Raw genomic sequence first — 27870 nt, 5'->3', positions numbered from 1 at the left:
ATAAAGTTACGTGTCTATTGATACAAAAGACAGATGTTACTTCATTAGAAAAATGTTACCAGAACTAGGAAAAAAAAAAGGTAGCATAAAAGAATGCTTCTACACAAAATAAAAGTATCATGGTATAAAAATATCACCTTATTTTAAATAAAATAGAGCAAAATGTAATCTATCAAATTGTTATTTGATAGATTACATTTTGCTCTATTTTATTTAAAATAAGGTGATATTTTTATACCATGGCTCTTAGGGCAGAAGTAGATAGGTATGCCAGTGGGGATCTATAACCTATGCTCAGGGGAAGGATGACAGGGAAAGGGTACTCCAAATTGTTCCCAACTTCTCTGGATATGATGAAGTAAGGCTGGCTCACTACTGAGCACCTGTTCTTGTATCTGTTGGATTGGAGCACACACCCTATTTTCAGTGGCTTCGCATAGGATCTAGAATCTAAGACTCTAATGACAAGACATATTTTGAAGTTATTATCCATAGCTAATTATGGCATGCATAATATACACTTTAGAAATATATGGTGTTTAATATAAGTGCTACAAATAGAGGATATTATTTAATATGCCAAACAACTTTATGATGAAGATATTCTTACGTTTACAGATGAAAAAAACTCTGGCGTAGATTTGTTCAGGGGGTCACACAGTACTGGAGCTTATGACAACCTGGCTAGGTTGAAAGTTTTGCTGACAGCTGACCCTATTTACTTTTGACTGTGCCTTGGTATATTTTTTGGTTGGTGGTTTTTTGTACAGTTTCACATATATGCATATTTCCTAGTGGGGAGTATGAAATAAGCCAGCTGCTTGAATAAAAAAGGTTTATAAGTAACTATTTAAAGGAACTTCATTCCCAGAAGAATGTATATTTAGAAGTATAAATATTAAAAAGAACACGGGGGGGGAACACAGGAGAAGTGAAAATTCCATTACAATAACTTTTTTAAATGATTCATAACAAAATCATAGCTATAGCTTATGCCTTTGCACTCAAGCAGTTTCACCGATAAAAGTTAAGCATTTTAAAAGGTGTTCAGCATCATTAGTCATCAAGGAAATCCACAATGAGATGCCACTACGCACCCACAGAATGGCTAAAATTAAAATGACTGACCATACCAAGTGTGGCAAGGATGTGGAGAAATTGGAATTGCTGGTGGAAATACAAAATGATACAACCACTCTGGAAAACAGTTTAGTGATTATAAAATTAAACATCACTTACCATATGCTCCAACAATTCTACTCCTAGGTATTTACATAAGAAAAATAAAAACATATGTCCACACAAAGACTTGTATGTGGATGTTCAAAGCAGCTTTATTCATGATAGCTGAAAACTGGGACAACCAAAATATCCAGCAAAATGTAAATGGATAAACACATTGTGGTCTATGCACACATTACTACCAAGCAAAAAAAGGGAACAAGCTATGGATTCACGCTACAACATGGATGAATATCAAAAGCCTTACACTCCCAGTCCTCTGTATATGCCCAAAAGAATCGAAAGCAGAAATGCAAAAACAGAAACGTGTACACCAATGTTCAAAAAAAAGCCTTACTCTGAGCAAAAAAAGTACAACACAGAGTACATACTGTATGACTCCATTCATATGAAACTCTAGAAAAGACAAAGCTAATTTATAGGGACAGTGAACAGATAAATGATTGCCTAGGGGCAGAGCACAGGGGAAAAGGACTGACTGCAAAGGGACACGAGGGTACTTTTAGGGCAATGGAAATGTTCTCTATCTTAACTAGAGAGGTAATTTCACAGGTGTACACATATGTAAAACTTCACTGAGCAGACACTTAAGAGATTCTTACAGATGAACAGAGTTTCAAAGGATTAATTCAAGCTATTCAAACATTAGTCTCATGAGAGGGTAGAAGGTTAATGTGTAGGTTAAAAGGCCATTTGGCATGTTGACTGGATTTAAACATTATATGGGTAATTGAACTAGATGATCTTTAATGTTCTTCCCATCCTAAAATGCCCTTTACATTTTTTTATCAGAGAAGATTTCAGTATGTTGGCTTACAGTAACTGTGATGGTTAATGTTATGTCAACTTGGCTAGAGCATGATTCTCAGTATTGTGTAATCCTATATTTTGTGATCTTTGAATCCTGCATCTAACTGACCTCTCGTTCTTGGGACATAAACCAGAAGCCTGCTGTCTGACCTGCCAATTTTGGGTTCGGCAGCCCCTGCAATGACATGAGTCGAGAAAAGCCTCCAGCGTGGTCCCTGACCCATAGATTTGGGACTTGCCTGCTTCCATAACTGCATGAGTCATTTCCTTGAAATAAATCTTTCTCTCTCTCTCTCTCTATATACCTATATATGTATATATAGATTAAAAAATATGTATATATATAAACCCTGGTGGCGTAGGGTTGCCATGAGTCGGAATCGACTTGATGGCACTGGGTTTGGTTTTTTGGGTTTTTATATATATATTTACATGGAGCCCTGCTAGCACAGTGGTTAAGAGCTTGGCTGCTAACAAAAAGGTTGGCAGCTCAAATCCACCAGCTGCTCCTTGGAACCCTATGGGGCAGTTCTATTCTGTCCTATAGGGTCACTATGAGTTGGAATGGAATGGACTCAATGGCAGCAGGTTTGGTTTTGGTATATATATTTATATGTATGTCCTTCGCTGGTTTTGCTCCTCTAGAGAACCCAGCCTAAGACATTTGGTACCAAGAGTGGTTCTACAGGAACAAAATCATAACCGTAGGTTTTCCAAATTGGTTCTCAAGTTTGGCTAGTCTTAAAGGTGCTGATGACTCCGGCTCCAGTAGCAGAGAGGACACTGCTAATCCACGGTGTGAGGTGGCCAACAAAAATACACAAAATTATCACCACCACTGGATCAAATGTTTGTGAGAGACAAGACTCTCGGTGATTACATATGTGATACTTTTCACCAATTTTGTCAGAATAAGAAGTAGAAGAAATCTCATTTGTTGGTCCCACTTTCACTAGACAAAGTGGTGAAAGAAAAGGATGAGCTCAACGCTTTAGAGTCACAGCTCAAGTGCTGCATACAAGACCTGAAAATAGCCATTTGCGTCCTGACAATCTTATTTCTTCTGGTAACAGAGCTTTATTGCCAAAAACCACACCCAGAGTCTTATCATTAATAGTGGCTGAATTACAATGCCAATTGAATTGCCGACTTCCAATGGTGTCTAAAGTTAAAGTGAAGGCATTGACTGGGGAGAAATGGGAGCCTGAAATTTGGGATGGGGATAGATGAGCACACATAATCAGGAAGCTGGGGACACTGAGCCCCTAAATTCCATTGAATCACTCCTGCCAACAGAACCAGCATTCTTTCTCCCATTTGAAGAGATTACTTCATTTTTGCCTATTAAGCCACCCCCGCCCATTAAAATCATTATTCCTTCCACCCCCAGCTGATGAGATTAACCCAGCTGTGCCTGAAAAGCTTTTGTCTGAAATATCACCTAAGGCGGCACCTGGGGCTTTGCTTGGGGCACCACCTGAGGCACATGCCTCACAAGACATTGGTGAATGTTCCTAGGACCCACCCCCACCACTCATTTTTGCATTTAGACCTATAACTAGACTAAGTCCCAGTGAGCTCTAAGAGGTGAAGTACAAAGTGTGACTCAGGAGGAGGTATGCTACATTCCAAAAGAACTGCTTGATTTTTCTAACATACACAAACAGAAATCTGGGGAATATGTATGTTGTTGTTGTTGTTGTTAGGTGCCATCGAGTTGGTTCTGACTCATTGCGACCCTATGCACAACACAACGAAAACACTACCTGGTCCTGAACCATCCTTACAATCGTTGTTATGCTTGAGCTCACTGTTGCAGCCACTGTGTCAATCCACCTCGTTGAGGGTCTTCCTCTTTTCCGCTGACCCTGTACTCGGCCAAGCGTGATGTCCTTCTCCAGGGACTGATCCCTCCTGACAACATGTCCAAAGTACGTAAGACGCAGTCTCACCATCCTTGCCTCCAAGGAGCATTCTGGTTGCACTTCTTCTAAGACAGATTTGTTCATTCTTTTGGCAGTCCATAGTATATTCAATATTCTTCGCCAACACCACAATTCAAAGGCGTCAATTCTTCTTCAATCTTCCTTAGTCATTGTCCAGCTTTCACATGCATATGATATGATTGAAAATACCATGGCTTGAGTCAGGCGCACCTTAGTCTTCAGGGTGACATCTTTGCTCTTCAACACTTTGAAGAGGTCCTTTGCAGCAGATTTGCCCAATGCAATATGTCTTTTGATTTCTTGACTGCTGCTTCCATGGCTGTTGATTGTGGATCCAAGTAAAATGAAATCCTCGACAACTTCAATCTTTTCTCTGTTTATCATGATGTTGCTCACTGGTCCAGTTGTGAGGATTTTTGTTTTCTTTATGTTGAGGTGCAATTCATTAGTAAGTACTTCAAGTACTGTTCACTTTTGGCAAGCAAGGTTGTGTCGTCTGCATAACACAGGCTGTTAATGAGTCTTCCTCCAATCCTGATGCCCCATTCTTCTTCATATACTTCAGCTTCTCGTATTATTTGCTCAGCATACAGACTGAATAGGTATGGCGAAAGAATACAACCCTGACGTACATGTTTTCTGACTTTAAACCAATCAGTATCCCTTTGTTCTGTCTGAACTGCCTCTTGATCTATGTAAAGGTTCCTCATGAGCACAATTAAGTGTTCTGGAATTCCCATTCTTCACAATGTTATCCATAGTTTGTTATGATCCACACAGTCGAATGCCTTTGCATAGTCAATAAAACACATGGTAAACATCCTCCTGGTATTCTCTGCTTCCAGCCAGGATCCATCTGACATCAGCAATGATATCCCAGGTTCCACGTCCTCTTCTGAAACCGGCCTGAATTTCTGGCAGTTACCTGTCGATATACTGCTGCAGCCTTTTTTAAGTGATCTTCAGCAAAATTTTGCTTGCATGTGACGTTAATGATATTGTTTGATAATTTCTGCATTTGGTTGGATCACCTTTCTTGGGAATAGGCATAAACATGGATGTCTTCCAGTCAGTTGGCCAGGAAGCTGTCTTCCATATTTCTTGGCATAGACGAGTGAGCACCTCCAGCACTGCATCTGTTTGTTGAAACATCGCAATTGATATTCCATCAATTCCTGAAGCCTTGTTTTTCACCAATGCCTTCAGAGCAGCTTGGATTTCTTCCTTCAGTACCATCAGTTCCTGATCATATGCCACCTCTTGAAACGGCTGAACGTCGACTGATTCTTTTTGGTATAATGATTCTGTGTATTCCTTCCATCTTCTTTTGATGCTTCCTGAGTCGTCTCATATTTTCCCCATAGAATCCTTCACTATTGCAACTCGAGGCTTGGATTTTTTCTGCAGTTCTTGCAGCTTGAGAAATGCCAAGTGTGTTCTTCCCTTTTGGTTTTCCCTCTCCAGCTCTTTGCACGTGTCATAATAATACTTCTCTGTGTATTCTCATGACGGCCCTTGAAATCTTCTGTTCAGTTCTTTTACTTCATCAATTCTTCCTTTTGCTTTAGCATCATCAGTCAGAACAAGGCCAGGGGCCAACTGTGGAGCAGATCATCTATTGCTCATATGCAAGTTCAAGCTGAAACTGAAGAAAATCAGAGCAAGTCCACGAGAGCCAAAATATGACCTTGAGTACATCCCACCTGAATTTAGAGACCATCTGAAGAATAGATTTGACGCATTGAACACTAGTGACCGAAGACCAGATGAGTTGTGGAATGACATCAAGGACACCACACATGAAGAAAGCAAGAGGTCATTGAAAAGACAGGAAAGGGAATATGTATAGGAATGGTGATTAAGAGTATGGGATCATGGTACAAGGAACATAAAGTTGGATCACTCAGCGTTTATTGATATGGGCCCATTAAGCACAGATTCTTCAACTTTTCAGCTCAAAAGGTTAGAAAAGGAGCTAACAGTTTATATGGTTCGTTCACTGAAGCATGGATTAAGTGGTGGCCTACACTAAATCAATTTGAAGTACCAGACCTGCCTTGGTGTACTGTAGAAGAAAGTATCCAAAGGCTTAGGGAAATTGGCATGTTTGACTGGATGTATCAGGTTAGACTCATAGACCCACACATGGAGTGCTCAGAGGATACATCTTTTACCACAGTGGTGAGAAACAAATTTGTAAAGGGAGCCCCAGCATCCCTGAAGACTGCTATGATTGCTACTTCATGTAAGTCAGGTTTGACACTTTGAGCAGCCCTGAATGAATTAAGACACCTAACTACAATGGGGCTGATTGGACCCCAGAGTGGTAGGGTCCATGTGGTGGCACTTAATGTACAAAGAGAAGCTGGGTGTGGTTACGGTAACGGACAGCAGAGTCAAAGCAATAATCAGAATGGTCTGACTGTATGGACTTATGGCACTGGTTACTTAGTTATGATGTCCCTAAGAGTGAAATAGATGGGAAATATACTAAATATTTCCTTGATCCGTACAAGTGGAAGAATTCTAGGTCAAGTGAACAGTAGTCTAACTTGAATTGCTAGAATAAAGAGTCACAGCCCCTCAGTCAATTCCCAGACTTAGGCGAGTTTACAGACCCACAACCCCTTGAATGAAGGGGAGGCTGGATCAACTTGAGGAAGGACCCCACTACACTGCTAAAAATTTATACTGTTAATCTTTCTCCCAGTCTTCCCCAAAGGGATCTGTGGCCTTTTATGACCGTGACTGTTCATTGGGGAAAATGAAATAATCAGAGTTTTCGAGAATTACCAGACACTGGCTCCGAACTGACACTAAATCCAGGAGACCCAAAATGTCACTATGGCCCACAAGTGAGAGAAGGGACATATGGAGGTAGGGTTATTAATAGAGTCTTGGCTCAGGTCCATCTTACAGTGGGTCCAGTGGTTCCCCAAACTCATCTTGTATTGTTTTCCCCAGTTCCAGGATGCATAATTGGAAGACGTACTCAACAACTGGCAGAAGCCCCACATTGGATCCCTGACATGTAGAGTAAGGGCTATTATGGTAGGAAAAGCCAAGTGGAAGCCATTAGAGCTGCCATTACCTGGTAAATAATAAACCAAAAGCAATACCGCATTCTTGGAGGGATTGCAGAGATTACCGCCATCATCAAGGACTTGAAGGATGCAGGGGTGGTGATTCCCATCAAGTCCCCATTCGACTTGGCTATTTGGCCTATGTAAACAACAGATGGATCTTGGAGAATGACAACGGATTATCAAAAACTTAATCAGGTGATGATTCCAATTGCAGCTGCTGTTCCAAATGTGGTTTCATTGCTTGAGCAAGTTAATACATCTCGTGGCACCTGGTATGCAGCTACTGATCTGGCTAATGCTTTTTTCTCCATACCTATTTTGCAGGACCATCAGAAGCAGTTTGCCTTCAGCTGGCAAGGCCAGCAATACACCTTCACTGTCCTACCTCAGGGGTATATCAACTCTTCAGCCATATGTCGTAATTTAGTCCACAGGGACCTTAATCACCTTTCCCGTCCACAAGACATCACACTAGTCCATTATACTGATGACATGATTAGACCTAGTAAGGAAGATGTATCAATGACTCTAGACTTATCGGTAAGACATTTGCATGCTACAGGGTAGGAAATTAACCAGTCAAAAATTCAGGCACTTTCTACCTCAGTGAAATTTCTAGGGGTCCAGTGGTGTGGGACATGTTGAGATATTCTTTCTAAAGTGAAAGGTAAGTTGTTGCATCTGGCTCCTCCTACAACTAAAAAGGAGGCACGATCCCTCATTTGGGTGTGATACTCTGGCCTATTTATCAAGTGACCTGAAAAGCTGCTAGTTTTGAGTGGGGCCCAGAACAAGAGAAGGCTCTGTAACGAGTTCGGGCTGCTGTGCAAACCACTCTCCCACTTGGGCCATATGATCTGGCTAATCCAGTGGTGCCTGAAGTGTCAGTGGCAGCTGGAGATTCTGTTTGGAATCTTTGGCAGGCCCCTATTGGTGAATTACAGTGCAGACCCTTAGGATTTGGAAGCAAAGCCCTGCTATCCTCTGTAAATAACTACTCTTCTTTTGAGACATAGCTTTTGGCTTGTTACTGGGCCTTAGTGGAGACTGAAAGCTTAACCATGGGACACGAAGTCACTATGTGGCCTGAGCAGCCCATCATGAACTTGGTGTTGTCTGACCCACAGAGTCATAAAGTCAGACATGCACAGCAGCAGTCCATCATTAAATGGAAGTGGTATATACGAGATGGGGCCCAAGCAGGACCTGAAGGCACAAGTAAGTTACATGAGGAAGTGGCCCAAATGCCCACGGTCTCCACTCCTGTCACATTATCTTCCCTCTCCCAATCTGCACCTATGGCCTCATGGGGAGCTCCTCATGATAACCTCACTAAGGAAGGGAAAACCTGTGTCCAGTTTACAGATAGTTCTGCACAATATGCAGGTATCACTCGAAAGTAGACAGTGGCAGCACTGCAGCCCCATTCTGGGACCTCCCCTGAAGGACAGTGGTGAAGGAAAGTCCTCCCAATGGACAGAACTTCTAGCAGGGCACCTGGCTGTTCACTTTGCTTGGAAGGAGAAATGGCCAGATGTGTAACTGTATACTGATTCATGGGCTGTGGGCAATGGTTTGGCTGGATGGTCAGGGACCTGGAAGGAACATGATTGGAAAATTGGTGACAAGGAGGTATGGGAAAGAGGTATGCGGACAGACCTCTCTGAATGGGGCAAAGAAGTGAAGCTATTTGTGTCTCATGTGAATGCTCAACAAAGGGTGACCTCAGCAGAGGATGATTTTAACAATCAAGTGATTAGGATCATCCATTCTGTGGAAACCAGTCATCTTCTTTCCCTAGCCACTCCTGTCATTGTCCAATGGGCTCATGAACAAAGTGGCCATGGTGCCAGGAATGGAGGTTATGCGTGGACTCAGCAACATGGACTTCCATTCATCAAGGCCAACCTGGGCACAGCGACTGCTCAGTGCCCAATCCGCCAGCAGAAGAGACCCACACTGAGTTCCCGATATGGCACCACTCCTCGGGACAATCAGCCAACGACCTGGTGGCAGGTTGATTACATTGGACCACTTCCATCATGGACAAGGTAGTGTTTTGTTCTTACAAGGATATACGCTTACTCTAGATATAGATATGCCTTCCTTACATGCAATGTTTCTGCCAAAACTACCATCCGTGGACTTGCAGAATGCCTTATCCACCATCATGGTATCCCACACAGCACTGCCTCGGATCAAGGCATTCACTTCACAACAAATGAAGTGCAGCAACAAGCCCACGCTCATGGAATTCACTGGTCTTACCATACTCCCCATCATCCTGAAGGAGCTGGCTTGATAGGTAGATGGAACTGCCTTCTAAAGACACAATTACAGCACCGGTTAGCTTGCAATACTCTGCAGGGTTGGGGCAATGTTCTCCAGGAGGCTGTATATTCTATTAACCAGTGTCCAATATATGATTCTGTTTCTTCCATATCTAGAATTCCTGATGCCAGGAATCAAGGGGTGAAAATGGGAGAGGCACCACTCACTATTACCCCTAGTGACCCACTCGTAAAATTTTTGCTTCCTGTCCCCCGACCCTATGCTCTGTGTGTCTAGATGCTTAGTTCCAAAGGAAGGAATGCTCTCAGCTGCAGATACATCACTGATTCCATTGAACTGTAAGTTAAGAATGCCATCTGGCCACTTTGGGCTCCTCATGCCTCTGGATCAACAGGCAAAGAGAGGAGTTATTATATTAGCTGGTGTGATTGATCCTGATTACTGAGAAGAAATCAGATTGATATTACATAATAGAAGTAAAAAAGAGTCTGTCTGTAATACAGGAGATTGCTTAGGGTGTCTCTTAGTACTACCATGTCCTGTGATTAAAGTCAATGGAAAACTACAGCAACCCAATTCTGACATGACTTCTAACGGGCCAAACCCTTCAGGAATGAAGTTTTGGATCACCCCACCATGCAAAGAACCATGAGCAGCTGAGGTGGTCGCTGAGGGCAAAGGGAATACGGAATGGGTGGTGGAAGAAGGTAGTTCTAAATACCAGTTACGACCACATGACAAGTTGCAGAAACAAAGTCCACAATTGTTATGAGAATATATATACATATACACGCTTCACTGGTTTTGCTTCTCTAGAGAACTCAGCCTAAGTTAGTAACACAATTTGAAAAGTTTATTGCAGGTCATGGTCCTCTATATTTATGGTGCTTTAAGGCAATAAAGAAGAAGATATGAATCAAAATATCTTATCCTGAGAAGTATCTTACCAGCTGCGCAGCCAAAACACTTGAGAACTCGCTATTCATGGCATATGGAAGTGCTGTCTGTGCTCTTGAACCATATGTAGTTTGGAACCTCTTCTTCACCTCATTCAGAAAAGTAAATGCTCGAGAACGTTCAAAATCCTGAAGAGAGACCAACACAGAGTTCACATTTTGAAAGTAAATAAAAGATGATGTTAATGATTAGCAACAATAAAAACAGCTACCATTTATTGAATAATGACTCTATGAAGCAGTAACCAGCACTGGCTCCATTTTACAGATAAGGAAACTAAGGCTCTGAAGAGGCAAGTAATTTGCCCAAGGTCAAACAACTAGTGAATGGAAGAGGTAAGATTCAAATTCAAATATGGCTGATCATTGCCAACTGAATATAAGCATGCCTAGATTACTGGCTTCTTGAGGGCAGAAATTGGGGTTTCTGCTTCCTCCATATGTCCCATAGGATCTATTAGACGGTCCAGCACAAGAAGATGCTCCACACATCCAGAATAGTACAGTCTTTCACACACAGATAATGCTACTGACATGAACACTATTTTTTCGATAATGGCAGTACATTTAAAAAGATCAAGTGATATATCCTCGTTTTTTAATCCTAGCCAGTCAAAAATTTGATAACACACACACTCACACACAACAGCAGCAGCAGCAAATTAGAGATCAAGAAATATAAGGTTCAAATCTGATCATCCCAGATTTAGTGATAATTCTCATCTACGCCAAGCCTTTTCACATCCAAGTCGTTTTAGATATAGCTGGGTTTTTTTCTAATTCTAGAAATGGTGTGAAGCCAGGGATGTCATTGTAATAACTTTGGTTGACTCATTAATCTCCATTTCACCTAATATGATTAGTCTAAGCCAAGGGTTCTTAAACTGGGGTCAATAGCTAAATTCAGGAGGCCCATGTACTTGGAAAAAAAATCCACATTATTTTCACCAATCTTAACTTACATTTCAATTGTGAATGTAGATTACAAACTAAAGTAGTATTAAACAGTACCCATGACTTGTACAATGGAGAGAAATCTTTTTTCACACACGATCAGAGTTATAATACCTCAAAATATCATTTACATTCATCCTTACTTCAAAATTACTGTAGTTATTAGACCTATGACTAGATCTTGTTTTTTTTAATTATTTATAATCAAATATACTATATTTTTAAATATCTAGAATACTATATTTCAATATAATTGTTTTCATTTATAATCATGTGTGTTTTATTTTATACAGTTCAATATATTCTAAGAGGGAATCACAGTGTCAAAGGGGTCAGTGACACAATAAAGGTTAAGAACCCTTATCTATGGGAATCATGCTAATTCCATTCTTCTTGTCACTGATCAGTCTAGAAATCAACATGTGACCTAGTCCTAGACAATTAGAAATAAAAGAAAGTCCACTTTGGAAACAGGGGGTGAGGGGGAGTATGTGCTTCTGGGAAATTTCCTCATTCCTGTGATAAGAGACTCAAGAAGACATGGTTGTTCTTCTCTAGAGCCTACAAGTACTCAAAAACAATCTTGTCAATAAACTTCAGGTTTCCATAGCTGATTGTAATGCACTGTGATTTTGTTCTCCAAAGTCCGTATACATTAAAGTCTTCGTTAAGTACCAACTGGAGGAATGAAATGATGCATTTAATATTCCAGTTAAACAAATTTTTGAGAACATTTGATACCAAAGGATCAGAATTATGAACAACAATTCTCATTACATAATAAGACAGATACAGAAGTTGCAAAAGGTTAAGCTAAAATTCTACCAAAACCAGTGTGGTTTGCATATACTCAGGTATCAACTTTTCTTGTCATTTGCAGCTCTATATAATAAATGCAAAGTACAGAAAAAAATTCCAGCTATGGAAAGTTCTATCCACTTTGCCTTTACCCTCCATATCAAAACCAAACCAAATCTGTTGCTGTTGGGTCAATTCTGACTCATAGCGACGCTACAGGATAGAGAACTGCCCCATAGGGTTTCCAAGGCTGTAGATCTTTACAGAAGCAGACTGCCACATCTTTCCCCTGTGGGTGGCTGGTTGTGTTCAAATCGCCGACCTTTTAATTAGCTGTTGAGCGTTTAACAGCTGCACCACCAGGGTACAGATAATTAAGAACTGACTGTATTAACAGTACACACAGTTAAACAGCAGTATGTATTCAAGTTACTTACATCATCAGTGATACAAAGATACACAATCCTGTCTTGGCAGATGTAATGAAACAAATAACTGCAGAATAAAAGATATAAAACTTACTGTGGTTTTAAGTAACATTTCTCTCACTTTTATCTGTATAAGCAAGTTCAATACTTCCAAGATCAGCATATTATTTACAGATATAGTTTATTTTCCCTTTCCCCCTCCCCCATACACTATTTCTCTCAAGTCAGACTAATAGGAAGTAAATAAGAAATCAAAAGAAGGCCTTTACTCTAGCTACATAGCACAACTGCATATATATTATCCATTAAAATGATAGTTGTAAAAGTATAATTGGACTCTTAAGGCCTGAACAAGAGACGGCACCTAAGGAGAGACATGTAATTAAGATTAACCCCCAATGGGCCATATAGTCCTTTTTATTTTTCTTAAGATCTTAAAGCAAATACCTTTCCTACTGGATACCCAACAATAACATTTATTTGAATACCTACTTTGAGTCAGTCACTGTGCTAAGTGCTGAAGATACAAATAAAACCCTCAGCCCCTGCCTTTACAGAGATCACAGTGCAGAGAATTACGGTACAGCATGATAACTACAGTTACAGGGGAGATGAAGGCAGTACATGCTGCTATGGGGACACAGCAGAGGGACCTGACTGAGATTTGGGTAAGGGTAACAGGAAAGACTTCCTGGAGCAATAGATGTCAGAGCTGAGAACTGAAGAATAAGTAAGAGAAGACCAGGTGAAGACTGAGTTAAATGTGTTCCAGAGGGAGGGACCAGTAAACACAAGGATCTGGAGATAAAAGAGAACATACGAGTTTAGGAAACTAAAAATTAGTTCTTATGTCTAGAGTATACAACGTAAGGAACAAATAAATTTCCTAGATCTAAGAGGCTGGAGAAGTAAGCAAATACCAGGTTATAAAGCCATTATAAATCACATTGTACATTATCCTAAGAACAATGAAGAAGCACTGAAGGGTTTTAGCCTGAGGAGAATATAAGATTGGCACTTTAAAAAGGATGCTTTGGCTACAGTGTTGAGAACTGATTGAAAGGAGGACCAGACAGGAGACTACTACAGTAAAACAGGTAAGGAACAATGAGGGAAATAATCTAAGGGTAGCATGGGCAATGAAGAAGGGACAGAGAAGAGAAATAGGAGGTAACATAGAACTTGGAGATTGGCATTGGGGGTGAGGCAGAAAGATAACTTAATTTTGCCTCCCAAGTTTCTAGCTTGGGCAACTGGGTAGATAGGGGTGCTTGCTGAATTATATTCATAACGTTCACATAAAGATATGAGAACTTAGGCAAAATGTCTTCCTCTGCTATTCTGAAACTGTATCTACCAATGATTTCCACACTATTATATCCTATGGCTTTTTCTGAAATATTTGAGAGTGTTGAACACTTCCTCCTTCTGATGGTTTCTAATGATTCCTTGACACCACGCTTGCCTGTTTTATGTCATAGTCTCTTTCTCTCTATGTTGATGCTTTCCAGTATCCTCAGCCCCTTGCTTTTCTCACACACACTACTTGGAGGGTAGCATCCATGCTCACGCCTTGCTGTTGATGTCTTTTTTTCCCATCTATCTATCACAATTATGCCAATTATTCCCAAATCTAGATCTGACCTATTTCCTGAGTTCCATGCCTGCATACACTACTGTCTACTAGACATACTCGAACATAGTATGTCCAAAATGAAGGTCATCATTATTCCCACAAACTTTTTTCTCCTAAGCCAGACTTGGAGAGTACAGTTACAGACAGATACAAACAATAGAGACTGCAATTATAACGTGTGACAAGTACTAAAATTTGGATGAACAAAGGATGCTATGAAGACACAAAAAAGGGGAGCATGTGACCTAGTCTTGGAGTTCAGGGGACGTTTCTAAAAGAGGAAACATCTAAACTCAGGAAGACAAAGTCAGGTTAAAAAATAAGTATGATAAATATATTCCAGTAAAAGGTAATAGATGATACAAAGGCCAGGAGGAGAGAAAGAACCTAGCATTGAACTGAAAATAGCTAAGTATGGCTGGAGAACAAAACTGAGAGCTAGCGTAGTGAGAGATGAGGCCAGAGAAGGGAGCAAGGGCAGATCTTGAAGAACCTTCCAAGTCATGTTAAGGAACTCAGTCCTGAGGGCAGGGAGACCTGCTGGAAGAGACACAATAGAAACCTCACTTTTAAAAGCATGAAAGTAATAATTAAGAAAGTATTTCATCTGCGACCTGAAAAATGAGCAAAAGTTTACCAGGGGGCCTAGGAGGAAAGAACATTCCAAGAAGATGCAAAATCATTAAAAAAAAAAATGTACCGAAGCTTGAAATGACACAGCTAGTTCAGGGAATGGAAAGCAGGTCTATGGAGATAAGGTTCGAAAGGCAGAGAATGGACTAAATTGTGAAGAGCAAGTTTGGGCGTTATTCTAAAAGCAATGAGTTTTAAGGAAGAAAGTAGTATTACAGGCATGCGTTGCTTAATGTCCACAATTAGTCCTGTGAGATAGGATGTTATGTGATTTGGATGTTGTGTGAACACTGGGTCTGTGAGGCTCCCAGGCACATGGGCCCAGGGACTGCTGTGCAGCTCCTGGCCCTGAAAAGCTCCTACTGCAGACACCTCAGGTGAGTTGCTCAGCCAGGTCCTATGGCACACGGCCCTGCAACCCCGTGAGGTTCGGGGCATAGTCCTGGGCAGGAGGACAGTGGTTCAGCAACCCGGCATCCTTACCCTGGCTGGGCCCCGCAATGCCTGCCAACCTTGAGTGATTGGGAGCAAGATAGGGCGTCCACTCCTCTCATGGGTGGGGGGCGATGGGGCTGTGGAAAGATATTAAAAAGTAGTATGCTTAAACTATCAGGGAACCAAAGTGTCACATTAAAGCAAAAACAAAGCCGGGGGAAAAGGGAGAAATCAAAAAGGACCCTGGGCCTAGGTGGCCTCGTGCATACCAATGGTTTTTGTCATTTACGGCCGGGCAAAATTTATGACTTGGTGCCTCGAAGCTGTAAACAGCAAACACTTGCTCCTTACGGCAAACTGCAGGAGCCAATATGAAAGGGGGAGCCAGGCCACGTAGAAGGCAAGAGCTGGTCACAAAAATCTGCTCACCAGAATTCTCTCTTCGAACCGCCCGGTCAGATGTGGCATTTGAAGAAAAAAAGTGTGGATTAATAATCAACATGCACTTTCTCCTCCAAACTGTTCACATGACTGTTGCTGCCTTCTCTGCTAAGCCAGCTGCAGGGAAGGCCAGCTTGCCCATGAGAACCTGCCCAGGGAGGGGACAGTGTGGGCCCAGGGGGCTGAGAGCACCCAAGCCAGGGCTGGGGCGCCCAGGGCAGATGGATACCTTTCCATCAGCGCCTTATGGGGCCGCACTGGGCAAAACACAGGGACTAGACCCACAGAGTAGCAGGAGCTGAGGGGAACTGGGGTTGGGAGTTTGGGTCTGGGCCTCCATTGCTGCAGACCAGGTGGGTTCTGGGCCACACACAGCAGCCGGACAGAAGTGGGGCTCCAAATTCAAGATGAGGGTCTGGCATCCTGGCACTCAGACACCTGAGTTCCCCAGTCCATGGACATATGTGCAGTGGGATGCTGCCCAAAAGGACATTAAACAATGCCCACCTGTATAAGAAACGGAAATACAGATTAAAGGGGGGAGCAACCAGAAGCAGGAAAGCCAGTTAGGAGGCTATTAGAGATGAGAAACAATGAAGGCCTGAGCTAACACAGCAGAGAAAAAAAGGAACGGAATGAAATAAATACCTCTTGAAGGAGAATGACTAGGATTTGATGAAGTCAATATGATTCTGAAGTTTCAGGCCTAGCCAACTGAGTAGCTGATGAGCCTGTTAAAGAAGAAGGGAATGGCAAGAGGAAAACCAGATTTCAGGGGGAAGATGATATGTTTAATCTTGCATGCACCAAGTCTGAAGTATCCATAAGGCATCCCAGTGGACATGTTTACATAGTAGCTGTTTAGTAACATGGATATGTCACACATTAGCGAAGTCAGGATTAGAAATATAGATTTGGAAGTTAACATTCAGTGGAACAGTTTTATTACAATGGCGGGATGGAAATCGGGATGTTGAGGCAAGAAGTATTAACTCCTCTTTTAAGAAATCTGGAGGTGAAGAATGGGAGTAAGACAGGGAAAAAACTTGAAGAGACAACTGAGTCAATAAAAATATAATTTTTAATTTTATTTTTTAAATTAGCATACAGTAAAATGGATTTTTTTCTTTTGGTATACAGCAATAAAAGATTTTTTGATTGGGACGATGGAACATAATTATAGGAGAGAAACCAAAGCAGAAGGCTAAAAAGGAAAACATTTCAGTGATGAATTATCACCCCAGAGGACACACGAGAGGACTGGATCAGGACATATCCTTTTTCTACTTAGAGCTGCTTTCCCCAGTCATTTCTATGGGCTGAATTGTGTACCCTCAAAAGAAATGTGGAAGTCTTGGAGATAGGGTTTTTCTTGTTATGTTAATGAGGTCATACCAGAGTAGAGTGGGTCCTAAACATAATCACTTCTGAGTTATAAAAAGTACAGAATAGACTTGACATACATGGAAGGGGTAGACAGATGTCACATGAGGACCCATCTACAATCAAAGGAATGCCAAGGATCACCAGCAGATACCAGAAACTAGGAGAGAGGCCCACGGATGGAAATGGTACAGCCAAGACCATGATCTCAATTTTTAGCCTCCAGAACTACAAGACAATACACTTCTGTTGTTTAAAGCCATCCACTTGCAGTATTTCTGTTATTCTAACACTAGGTAACTAAGGTAGCATCTTCCTGGGAACTGACTAGATACACACTAGACCATAAACCTAGTAAGTTTTGGAAGAAATTACAAAGCCATACCCACAAGAGTCTGTGATTGTTTGATTCCCAAAGCAGCCTCTAGTCTCCCAAACCTACACCAGCAGGAAGTAGGCTATAAAACCTGTACAGTTCCCCAAGATGATGTACTCTCCAGTACTCATTTCAGATGTAGCCAGAGAGGGTAATGGACCAGAAAGAACCATCACGAGAGCAAAGTCAAGAGTCAGGGAGAAAGTCAATGAGCTCTTCCAAGGAAGCAGAGCCAATAACTTCACAGTCAGAACAGTGACTCTTTGAAACTGTTGCAAAGCACTCATTTGATCATTGCTAGGAATCAGTGACTTCTAAGTGTTTGCCGTTCTTCCCTTCTCCAAATGAGAGTCTGTAACTCCCACTGTGGTGATCCTGTTCTTCTTCCACCATTGTCTATTGCGTTGGGCTGGGGGAACTGATGGAGAGCACTGTGCATCACCCAGAGACTCGGGAATTAGAGCTAGATGCAGCAACCAAATGAGACTTTGGAGAGAACATGTTCTCTATGATTGGGAAGAAGAGTACACCCAGATATTTGGGTAGCCAGAGGAGCAGACTGGAAGACGGCAAGCTGTCCCCTGATATCCTGTAACTTCTTCCAGAGTAACAGAGTTTTAGCTGAGCACATGGCTGCACAGCCAAAGACCACATTTCCTGGCTTCGTGTACAGCTAGGTTAGCTGCATGACTGTGTTCTGAATAAAATGCAAGCAGAAACAAGGTGTGCTACCTCTGGGCAAGCACTGGTAGGTAACAAGAACTGAAGCAGCTGCCTTGGCCAGACTTAGGAGCCAATAACTGAGAATGGCAGAGCAACCCCACTAGCACCAAACCACTCATCTTTGGACTATCTCTTTGGGGACTCTTTCTTACAGTAGTTCAGAGTGTACTCTAACATATATCAGGCCTAGAAAGTAGTAAGGACCTTCTTCTGATACACGAAGTAAGGAAATAAGGATGGGTTAAGCAACAAATTTTTAAGAAAGGATGAGGAAAGTTGAGGCACTTTTTTATCTGATTACTAAGATTTATCACCTATGCCATCTCCAATCCATTCTCCAACCAGCCACCAGAGTGAGCTTTCTAAAGCAAAACCCAACCTCGTCACACTCTGGCTGAAAACTTTCAGTGCCTTCCCACTGCCTTCAGGATAAAGGGCAACCTCTTGTGACTTCTTTCTACCCATCTCTGTAGCTTTCTCTCTCACCAACCTCGGCACCAGCCACAAAGAACAAGTGCATTTCCCTAAATTGGTCCTAAAATCTCATGCCTCCATACTTCTTTAACTGCTGTTCTTTCTACCTGGAATTCTATCCCTCTAACCACTTTTTTTTTTAACCACTACTTCCCCCCTCCACTATAATTATCTGTGGATTTGAATGTCTCACTCACTGAACCATAACCTCTATGAGGGCAATACTGTTTCTTGTATCCCCATAACCAAGCAAGGCACCTAGCAATACTAAGTGCTCAGTAAATATTTACTGAAGGAATGAACAAAGGAATATTATTTACCTTATCTGTATCAAAATTCATATAGCCAAGAGCACTTTAGCAAAATCATTTTTACATGTAACATTCCCATATCTTCCTTTAAAATAAATTACTAATATTATTTCAATGATAGAATTTAAGAATTACAAAATAAATTTATACTTAATAAAAACACATTTTCTAAGCTGGTAAAGGTTATTGTTCTGTGAGCTTATTCAAATTATCTACGAAGTTTTCTTTTACCCTCTCCCACATGCAGAGCAGAACTCACTTGCCATGTGAGTATGTTAGTTTGTTGTTTTCAGAAGGTATCTTAGCCAGAATCTGCTCTGTCACCTCCAGGAAGTTTCCTCCACACCAAGCATGTTTGGCAAGGATAGTGGTTCCCCTGGCAACAACAGCAAATAGAATGGCCATGGCTTCAATCTATCAAAAGGAAAAAAGACACACAAGATTTAGAGTATTTCTTTGACATAATCTTTCAAAAGTAACTTGCTATAATTTATTAATATTATCTGGAGATAGCACTGAACAAGGTGCTATAATAACATTAAACTTAATAGGCTTAAAAAGAAGTTTAAAAGTAAGAGCACAGTCTTTAACAAGCTTACCAACTTAAGCCAGATATGCATGCATATTTATGTTGTTACTTCCGAGGTGCCTCTGGGTGGGTTTGAACCGCCAACCTTTCAGTTAATAGTCCAGCCCAGCGCCTAACCATTTGCACCACCCAGGGACTCCTGCGTATGTATAGAGACATACAAAATATGATATTACACACACACACATTATACTAGTAGATTACATTTACAAATTATACAGCAAAGGGACACAAAGACGTCTTCATCTTTTAACCCAGTAATACCATCCTGAAAATTTATCCTAGGAAAATAATTCAACAGAAATTATAATTGAGAGTCACAAAGATGCCTAGTAACAATAATAATAGCCCACTTTTATTAAGTGCTTACTAAGTGCCAAGCACTGTTTTAAGCACTTCACAATTAGTAGCTCATTTTATCCTCACAACAACTCAATCATACACTATTATGATGCTCATATTATAGATGAGGGTGCTAAAGCACATATGGCTTTAATAATTTGCCCAAAATTATACAGCCAGTAAGTGATCCAGGCAGCATGGTTCTAGAACCCATGCTCTTACCCCTATACTTATATTGCCACTAGCAAGAAGGCATTACTCATAGTGGAAACAAAGTAAAAATAATCCAAATCTTCTATGAGAGGAATGGTTTTATAAAATTATATTAAGATTCTTTATTAAAAAGTTACTAAAATAATACAGCATGAGTTTAATATTATTTTTCTCATGTTTGGTTATGAATATATACCATTTATTTCCATACAACACCCCAGTTTCTCTTACCTAATGGCAACAGCTTGTCAAAAGTCATAAACACCTTACTATTCTTCAACTTAATGTTATTTGTTAACATGTTTAGTTTCACCCCACAGGCTAGCAGTTCTCAAACTTTAGTATGAATATGAGTCTCCTTGAGTGGCAGAATGATAGTGGCTTGTTAAAAAGTCAAATTCTTGGCATTATATATGTATTATATATACTGCTTGAGGCCAGGAACATGCTGATTCCTTCTTGGAATCCCAGGACCAAAGGACCACAAGGACAGCACAGAGAGCAGAAAAGGTACTCATCGATTTCTTGAGCTGAACTCTTCTTAGTGTCCCTTTTTCATTCCACTGTCTAAATGAGGGTCTTCACTAGGGTTTTGTCCCCAGCTATCTTCTTTCTGGGTTCCTCCTTACACACATGTAGCCACCTATACTTTCCTAATCACCTTCTCATACATTATCTCCCTTGATCCTAAAAGCCTCCTTTGACCCTATGTCACATTTCAGGTACTGTTCCATTTCTTTTTTTTTTCCTTTGTTGCCAACCCCACAACATGTCAACACTCTCCCCTTCTCGACCTTGGGTTCCCCATTACCAGCGTTCCCGCCCCCTCCTGCCTTCTCGCCCCTGTCCCTGGGCTGGTGTGCCCCTTCACTCTCATTTTGTTTTATGGGCCTGTCTGATGTTTGGCTGAAGGATGAACCTCAGGAGTGACTTCATTATTGAGCTATAAAGGTGTCTGGGGAGCTCCCCTCCCCGGGTTTCTCCAGTATCTGTCAGACCAGTAAGTCTGGTCTCGTGTGTGTGTGGTGTGTGTGTGTGTGAGAGAGAGAGAGAGAGAGTTAGAATTTTGTTCTATATTTTTCTCTAGCTCTGTCCAGGACCCCCTATTGTGATCCCTGTCAGAGCAGTCGGTGCTGGTGGGTACTGTTCTATTTCTTAAAATCATCCAATGCACACACTGTCTGTTGCTCTACCCTCTTTTAACTCTTCAACTTGCTAGAATATGGTTTTTGCCCTTAACTCTCCACAGAACCATGGTTGCTAAGATCACCAACCACCTCTACGTTGCAAAATACTGTGGTCACTTCTCAGTCTCACCTTACTTGACCTCTCAGGAACATTCAGCACTGCCGACTAACCCTCATTGAAACACTCTCCTATGTCTCTGGCTGCTCCTCTGTCTTCTTGATGACTCTCCCTCCTCTAATTGACCTTTAATTTAAATGCTGACTTTCCTCAGGGATTAGTTCTGTACCCTATCATCCCTATATGAGTTCATCTAGACTTACCATTTTAAAAAATCATTTATTTGTTGAAGATACCATACATAAAACAGTAAAGAGAAAGGCAGATGAATAAGGGCCCACAAAGAAGATTGAGGGGGACAAACTCGACGAGAAAAGTGTGGTGGCCTAGAAGCCAAAGGGAAAATTTTTCAAGAAGGAATGAGTGTCAGCCATGTTCAGTGATACAGAGACCATAAAGAAAAATAGAAGCTGTAAAACCGTCATTGAAATTTTATAATAAAGAAGGAGATCGCTGGTTAGGATCAACTAGACACACAGAGACAAATACAAAAAAAGAGACAGGAAATCATATATGTAGTCTCTGAGACAGAGGAATGAGGGAAAAAAAATAGCTACCTTCTTAGTCCCTGAATACCTTCAAGAAGAAAACTGAGTTTGGCAACAATACAAAAAAGATCTGGTGTTTTGGTGAATCCTAAGTTCATTATTGGAGCCCTGGTGGGACAGTGAATGTGGTTAAGAGCTTGGCTGCTAGTCAAAAGGTTGGCAGTTCAAATCCACCAGCCACTCCTTGGAAACCCTAAGGGGCAGTTCTGCTCTGTCCTATAGGGTTGGTAAGAGTCAGAATCAACTCGACAGCACACAACAACAAAGTTCATTATGAACTAATGACATGAAGTAATTGCTATCATAAATTACATTAAGAAATAGGGTGTCTTGATCTCTTTAAGTAATTGCCGTTACACTCTGTGGTGGTTAAAACACGTGGAACACTGAATTCAAGTCTGGGTATAATATTTCAAGATTAGACAGAAGGGCAACAGTATGGGTGAGAGATCTGGAGATCCTATCACCTAAAGAATGGCTTGGAGGAACTTGAAATATTTAACAAGTGAACACTTGGTGGCCTATGATGGTAGTCCTCAAACTTTTATAAAGTACAATAGCCTGGAACAGGAAGCATACAATTCAGAATATAAATAGGGGTAATGGATATAAGTTACAAGGAAACAGAGTTTTTTTTCAATAAAAGCATTCCCCAATTAAAACATACCTGACTGTTAAACATCAGCTACACAGAAACAAGCTTTGCTTTCTTCCCAGATGTCACTAAGAGGAACTCCCTTCTCTTTATCTCTCTTGCAACAGAATTTGTAACATTATGATGAGTACTGCCTAACAGAAACAACTGTGGCAGAGGGTTCACTGCATTTGAAGTCAGAAAATCTGGCTCTGCTAATTACTAGGAGTATATGAATGCTTACTAAACCATAAACTAACATATATGCGTAAGATAACATTCAGGAAGAAAAAGAATGAAAAGATAAACCAGAGAGGGAAGAGAAGAAAAACAAGATAAGGAAGCATAAAGGAAAGCCCTGTCTTAACATTGTTCCTCCCTGTTCTCTTATTCACTCTTTGCTTGGTTCCAGAATCATCAACCCAATTCTACTTCATTTCTGCTAAGAATCCCCCATCTTAGAAACTCACCATTCCCCCCCCACCCATCAATCCTACTCGTCCTTCTCCACATATTCACATCACCCGATTTGCCTCCCTCCCCTCTTCCAAGCCTCTACCCCTTCTCTTTCCTCACTAATATTGGAGGCCTGTCCATAAAGCCGTAGGTCAGAAGGGCAATCACCAGAGCCTGGAGTTTGAAAAGTCTGTTTCTACTACCTAAAGGTTCCATAAGGAGCCCTGGTAGTGCAATGGTTAAGAGCTAGGCTGCTAACCAAAAGGTCGGCAGTTCAAACCCACTAGCGGCTCTGCAGGACAAAAGACCTGGGGGTCTGCTCCTGTAAAGATTTCAGCCTAAGAAACCCTATGTGGCAGTTCCACTCTGTCACATGGGGTCACTATGACTTGAAATCAACTTGATGTCACACAACAACAACAACAAGGTTCCATGGAAGGGATATTTGTGTTACAGGTGCTGGGATTCCGAAACAAGATATGCTGTAGGAGAATTCAAGTTAGAATTCCAGATGCAGTTTTTCTTTAAATACAGAAATTATTATAAATTGTGCTGAAGGTCTGAAGTCCAGTAAATTAAGGTTAAGTAAGATGCTACTGGCTGGTATAAGAACCGAATTGTTATGCATAGCATTATTTATAAGGGAAAATGAATTTAGAGTTTCAAACAATAACCTCACCAAGGAACTTTGGAATATCTCCATTTGCAAGGGATTGCCTGTATTCCGCACAACATCAATCTAAATGCTCTTTCTCAGTGGAGGTATTCAAGAGAAGTTAAAGACAGTGTCAGGGAGCAGAGCAGGGGAAAAGACCAAGTCAGTGTTTCTCACACTGGAATCCATGTATTCTGGGAAATTTTTCAATTCTATATTTTTATTTTGATAACATTAAAAATATATAAGTATATTCTGGATCATGTACATAATAAGTACTTTATAAATGAGCAATGGCAATTTCAGTGCTGCCTTTCCATTGGTGTTTATAAGGCACAGGTGCCAAGAAATCCCCTAAAGTGACAGTGCTTAATTTTTAATGTCTTGGTAAGCACATCTGGTTCTAAGGTTGGCACATCTTAAAATCATAATGACAATCCTGACTTAAACACTCTTGTACTCCTGATATGTGTTTTAAATCAGTTATAATGGCAACATTTATCTTTTGCAGTCATGACTTACAATTGAAAGATATCTGCATGGAATAAGTCTTTAGTTTCATTTTAAGAATTGAGACTTTTATCTCACATTCTGAAAATGACAGTGTGGCAGAATAACTAGCACTTGAATTACCTCAGGCTAAGGAGAATACTCAAAGCTATGTTTGTACCAAGTGAAAACCAAATGATACCATAACATGCTATGCAAAGGCTGTGCCACTGTTCAGAGAAAAGAAGTGTAAGAATCAACTGATCGCACAGCACATGGTAATACAGTCAATGAAAAATCAAGAGAAAGTATTCTCTATCATTATATCATTGCAAGGGGATGTGAATTCTTGCAACAGTTCATTAACAGAATGTTTAATAGGAAAGAAACAATGGAAATTAAATTTTCCACTTCTGTATCATGGGGTACACTATTAAATTAATTGGCCCATCAAAGTAATGGGGGTGGTACACAAGGTGCTCAGGAAAGAGAAGGGAATTCATTTTAGGGGCGAGCTATGGAATACAGCACAGGTGAGAACAAGCTAGGAAAGGTAAAGATGAGATGGAATGGCCCACATTTGGTGAGTGAGAAAGTTGAGGGATAAGGCTGATAAAAGGATTTGTAGAAATTTGGGTTTGATCAAAGAGTCTATTTCAGTTCAACATGTACTGAGGGTTTACTATATGGCAGCCAGTGTGATAGACTCTGGAGGTATGAAGATGAGTAAGGAAGGTTCCCTATACTCTAGGGATCCATAGTACAATGGGGAAGGCAGACATAAACAAATAACTGCATAAAGTATAGGTAAATAACCTAAGAATATATACGATCACTGAGGAAATTTCCTAAAGTTTGGCTAGTCAATTTGGATGAAGAAAAAAGAATGCACGTGTCAGTTTATGTGTTACAGGAATTTCCTCAGTATAATGTTATGATCATTTCCCCTTGGAGAAGAGGTCAAAGTCTATTTCACCCCCACTATATTCCCAGTACAAGGAGCCCCGCAAGCTCCTTGTTAAGTGCTTGGCTCCTAACCAAAAGTTCTGCACTTCGAACTCACCAGCCGCTCCGTGGGAGAAAGACATGGCAGTCAGCTTCCATAAAGATGTCAGCCTTGGAAACCCTACGGGGCAGTTCTACTCTGTCCTATAGGGTCGCTATGAGTCGGCAAGGGGTCTGGGTTTTTTGGTTTACGTTTCCAGCACCCAGCACAGTGCCTATCATATGACGTTCCCTCAAATATTTGTTGAACAAATAAGTGAGTCAATACCAAGCATGTTTTGATTTTAACTATTTTTTTATAAATGATAGGGAAGCCCTGGTGACACAGTGTTTAAGTGCTACGGCTGCTAACCAAGAGGTTGGCAGTTTGAATCTGCCAGGCGCTCCTTGGAAACTCTATGGGGCAGTTCTACTCTGTCCTATAGGGTCACTATGAGTCCGAATCGACTTGATGGCACTGGGTTTTTTTTTGTTTTTGGTTTATAAATGATAGATAACTTTATAGACAATAGGACCTGGCTACAAGAATATTTTCATTACCAAAGTATCTCCTCAAGTAAGATAAAGCAGTTGAGCTGGTAGTAATCCAACCCAGACTCTTCTGTCTGGGTCTTAAGAGGAAATAAACCAATGAGAGCTAAACCACCAACTCTGATGTAATAATCTTAGAGTAGACAGAAGAAGAAAGAACAACCGTTGCTATGACAGACCAGGAGTTTAGGGGAAGGTGATACATGTATTAAAAAAAAAAACCCTAAGCCTAGTCAGAAGAAGCCCTGGTGGCACAGAAAGGTTGGTGGTTTGAACCCACTCTGACTCCACCAGAGAAAGACCTAGCACTCTGCTCCCATAAAGATTAAGAAAAAAAAAAAACCCAAACCGTTTGTTGTGGAGGCGATGCCGACTCATAGTAACCCTATACAGGATGGGGTAGAAGTGCCCCATAGGGTTTCCAAGGAGCACCTGGTGGGTGCGAACTGCCAACCTTTTGGTTAGCAGCCATAGCTCTTAACCACTGTGCCATCTAGAAAACCCTATGGAGCAGTTCTACTCTGTCACATTGGGTTGCTATGAGTCAGAGTAGACTCAATGGCATACAACAAGAAGCCTGGTGAGAGATCAAGACTATTGTTATTATTACAGATGTTCTTTTTGGGTGATGCTCTGAGACACAATCCAATCCCTCTGTCTTTCTCAGGATAGGATTCTACCCTGTCAAGTCAACCATGTGTTTTATTTTGCATTAACCACCATATAAAATCATCTTATTTATTCCTGTTTGAACCCACCTGCCACCCCCCACAAACATGTAAGCTTCTGAGAGTAGTGACCTCCATGTCTTGTTTACTGCTGTATCTCTAACATGTAGAAGACTAAGTGTATATTAGCTGTTCAAGAAATATTTGTTAAACTAATGAATGAATCTGTTCTCAGCCACCGCTATTCAAAGAGAAACCCCCCCCCCAAAAAAAACCATTGCGTGGAGTTGATTCCGACTTATAGCCACCCTATAAAAAGAGTCTCTCAAATGTGACAGTATCCTCTGGGATCAAGAGTGGGAGAATGCAGGTACAGGTAGTTGACAGCAATTAATAAAACAGAAAGAAAAGGACTTGATAACCAATTGTTTGTGGAGGTTATGGGTGAGGGAGATGTAAAGCATTTCCTAAGGAGTCTCATACATAGTCTGAGTTTGACAAATATTGGCCACTAATAACAATGGTGATGACAGATACAGGGCTGATGCTCAGGAAACAGGTCTGGGCCCGAATTTAGGAGGAAGAGGAACGCCAACATCAGGCGGTGGAGAGGGGGCGCGCAGGGGCCCAGGTGTGTACAAAGAATACCTCAAAGCCAGAAGTCGAAGGTGAACCAGATGAGTGACGCCATCGAAACAAGGATGTGGAGAGGAATTTTAAGAAGACTCAGTGATCGAGGGATTCAAATGCTACACACAGATCCGACAGAATGAGAACCGACATAAAGTTAGCATTTTTCCCTCCTGTAACAGCTGAAGCAACACATTCCGAATCTCTTTAACTCGAGGCCTTATCAGCGCCATAAAACGGACTTCGCCCAAACTCGACTTGCCCGACAAATCGAACTGTTGACACCAGAGAAGACCGAGTCACCTTTGCACTGCCTCCTCGCTCCACCCCCAGCACCTTCCCGTCAACACCGTCACCCTCCCTCTGCTGAATTCTCCCTCTCTCCTGTCGAGCGCGCCCCGCTCCATTTACCTGTCCTGGCACCCTCGGAGGACGCGCGCGGGCTCGACACAGAAAAGCGGGAGTTAGCGAGACACCGCCTACAGCGCGCTCCCACAGGAGGCTGGGACTGGAGCGCCTCCGACTTCCGCGTAAAGCACCCGGCTCGCGCGCGGCCTCTTGGGAATGTGAGCACTCCTCCAATGGGAGTGGGTGGAGGGGCGAGGCCAGTTGCTTTCCCAGCCCTGCACTTCCCAGAGGCCGCACTGCATTCTGGGGATGGTAGTTCAGACCGTCATATCGCCAAGTTTGTCACATGTTTCCTCAACGCTCTTCCTTGTTGTAAACTATGTGCCAAGCGCTATACCAACACTGGGCAAATTAGAAGTTCCAGGACCACAAGGGGCCCCAGTGGCGCAGTGGTTAAACATTCGGCTACTAACCGGAAGGTTGGCGGTTAGAACCTACCACCTGCTTCCAGGGAGAAAGATGTGGCAGTAGGC

At 41.5% G+C, this 27870-nt stretch overlaps 1 protein-coding gene across 5 annotated transcripts in view; it reads right to left on the bottom strand.

The window, feature by feature from the left end:
- VAMP7 (vesicle associated membrane protein 7) overlaps nt 1-27531 on the bottom strand; it is a 52014-nt gene extending 24483 nt beyond the window's left edge. For 2 of the 5 annotated variants that reach the window (XR_010319702.1, XR_010319703.1), the window contains exons 1-5: nt 27401-27525; nt 19524-19652; nt 19184-19338; nt 12522-12579; nt 10324-10461 (exon numbers count right to left, since the gene is read on the bottom strand). Coding sequence is in view for 3 of the 5 variants with exons in the window: in XM_023540726.2 (XP_023396494.1) it covers nt 10324-10461; nt 12522-12579; nt 19184-19338; nt 19524-19544 (372 nt within the window). In the remaining 2 variants the exon portion in view is untranslated. Of the gene's footprint in view, nt 1-10323; nt 10462-12521; nt 12580-19183; nt 19339-19523; nt 19653-27007; nt 27349-27400 lie in introns of those variants that run through there. The other 3 variants (XM_023540726.2, XM_010601063.3, XM_064277843.1) reach the window with 3 other exon arrangements.
- Nucleotides 27532-27870: the final 339 nt, after the last annotated feature.

The sequence above is a fragment of the Loxodonta africana genome, chromosome X (assembly GCF_030014295.1).
Source record: "Loxodonta africana isolate mLoxAfr1 chromosome X, mLoxAfr1.hap2, whole genome shotgun sequence".
NCBI lineage: Eukaryota > Metazoa > Chordata > Mammalia > Proboscidea > Elephantidae > Loxodonta > Loxodonta africana.
The sequence above is the reverse complement of the archived record's forward strand: the minus strand, read 5'-3'. Positions and strand labels throughout refer to the sequence as shown.